At 40.8% G+C, this 1,350-nt stretch overlaps 1 protein-coding gene across 1 annotated transcript in view; it reads left to right on the forward strand.

Annotated features, from left to right (window-relative positions):
- Positions 1–150: 150 nt before the first annotated feature.
- LOC108574826 (probable chitinase 3) overlaps positions 151–1,350 on the forward strand; it is an 11,231-nt gene continuing 10,031 nt past the window's right edge. The window contains 4 exon segments of the mRNA XM_017937473.1: positions 151–476; positions 703–959; positions 1,033–1,086; positions 1,174–1,350. Of these exon segments, the coding sequence (XP_017792962.1) occupies positions 151–476; positions 703–959; positions 1,033–1,086; positions 1,174–1,350 (814 nt within the window).

Genomic DNA, 1,350 nt, shown 5'->3' on the forward strand with positions numbered 1-1,350 from the left:
CCTTTGATTATTTTATTACTTTAAACTATGTTAAACATTGTGCTTCATTAAAGTTTCATTAAGATTAATAATGAATACCTGAAAAATGATTTTACTTATATCATTATAATAAAACAAACAATTTCACTGAATTATTTCTTTTTTTCAGTGATGATTCCTTGGTTCATCCTAGTTCTGGTGGCCCCAGTGGCCGCAGGGCCCTCTTACAGGATACAAATCCCTGATGAGCTGCAACCAACACCTTGGAACTCGATACAGAGGGAACCAGATGCAGAAATCATCGATGTACCATCTTTTCAACGTGGCGCCGTAGAAGGACCACCGATGATCGACAACTCTTTAGACGGGCCTGTTGTCACTCATGCAGAATACGGTTCACAGAGATTCCCATTGCGTGACGCTGTCGAAGCGTTACCCGCAAATAAGATTGATTTCCAGACCACTAATCTTCCTTTGAAGGACTCCAAAGAGTCAGTGTCCCTGCGAAACAGTATCATCCAGTTATTCTATAAGCATGATACTTCTCTTTCATACTCAATTTCATTTGCAAAGAATCGACTGGTACCTTGTACTTAAAGTTCATGATTAATGTATCAACTATTGTTCGATGAAATTGGTATTGCTTATGGAGATACTCGATGTTTCTGATTAACTTCTCTTGTTTGATCGGTAATTTATTAAATAATTGAACGTTTTGCGCAGCCTTGACGGTCGAGTGCCTTTGAGAGATGCGGTGGAGCACAGGGAAGCACCTTTCTTTAGTGGCGTTGACCATGAGTCCATCTGGATCGAGCCTTTGGCTCCACCGACATTAACGAGGCCGTTGCAGATTGTTAGCCCTAAGGTAGTGTGCCATTTGGACTCCAGCGCGGTGCACAGGGTGGAACCTTTCTCTTTCTTTCCTCAATCTGTGCCCGATCACAGGTGCAGTCATATAGTATACGCTGCAGCTACTTTAGGTACTGAATGTTTTTCGAAAAAAATTAATATATTATCATTAACTACAAAATCATATACAATTTTCTTTTTTAGACCCAGAGAAATTCGTCGTTGTCTCCAAGGACCGCGAATACGACGAAATCAAGGGTAATGAGGCATACTGATCATATTATTAACAAAAAAAATGTCGATCGAGTCAGGAGTTCCGTTAATTTATTCCATCAATTCAAACAGGTGGATACAAAGCGATAACGGGACATCGGTCGAGGGACCCTGGTTTGCGTGTGCTCGTCTCGATTGAAGCTCCAAATAGGGGAAAACTTTTCTCTGAGCTGACCAAAAACCACTGTACTCTTCATTGTGAACAATTTGCCAAATCTGTTTTAAGTTTCCTTCAGGCGCACGATTTCG

This window comes from Habropoda laboriosa, unplaced genomic scaffold (assembly GCF_001263275.1).
Source record: "Habropoda laboriosa isolate 0110345459 unplaced genomic scaffold, ASM126327v1 scaffold210, whole genome shotgun sequence".
NCBI lineage: Eukaryota > Metazoa > Arthropoda > Insecta > Hymenoptera > Apidae > Habropoda > Habropoda laboriosa.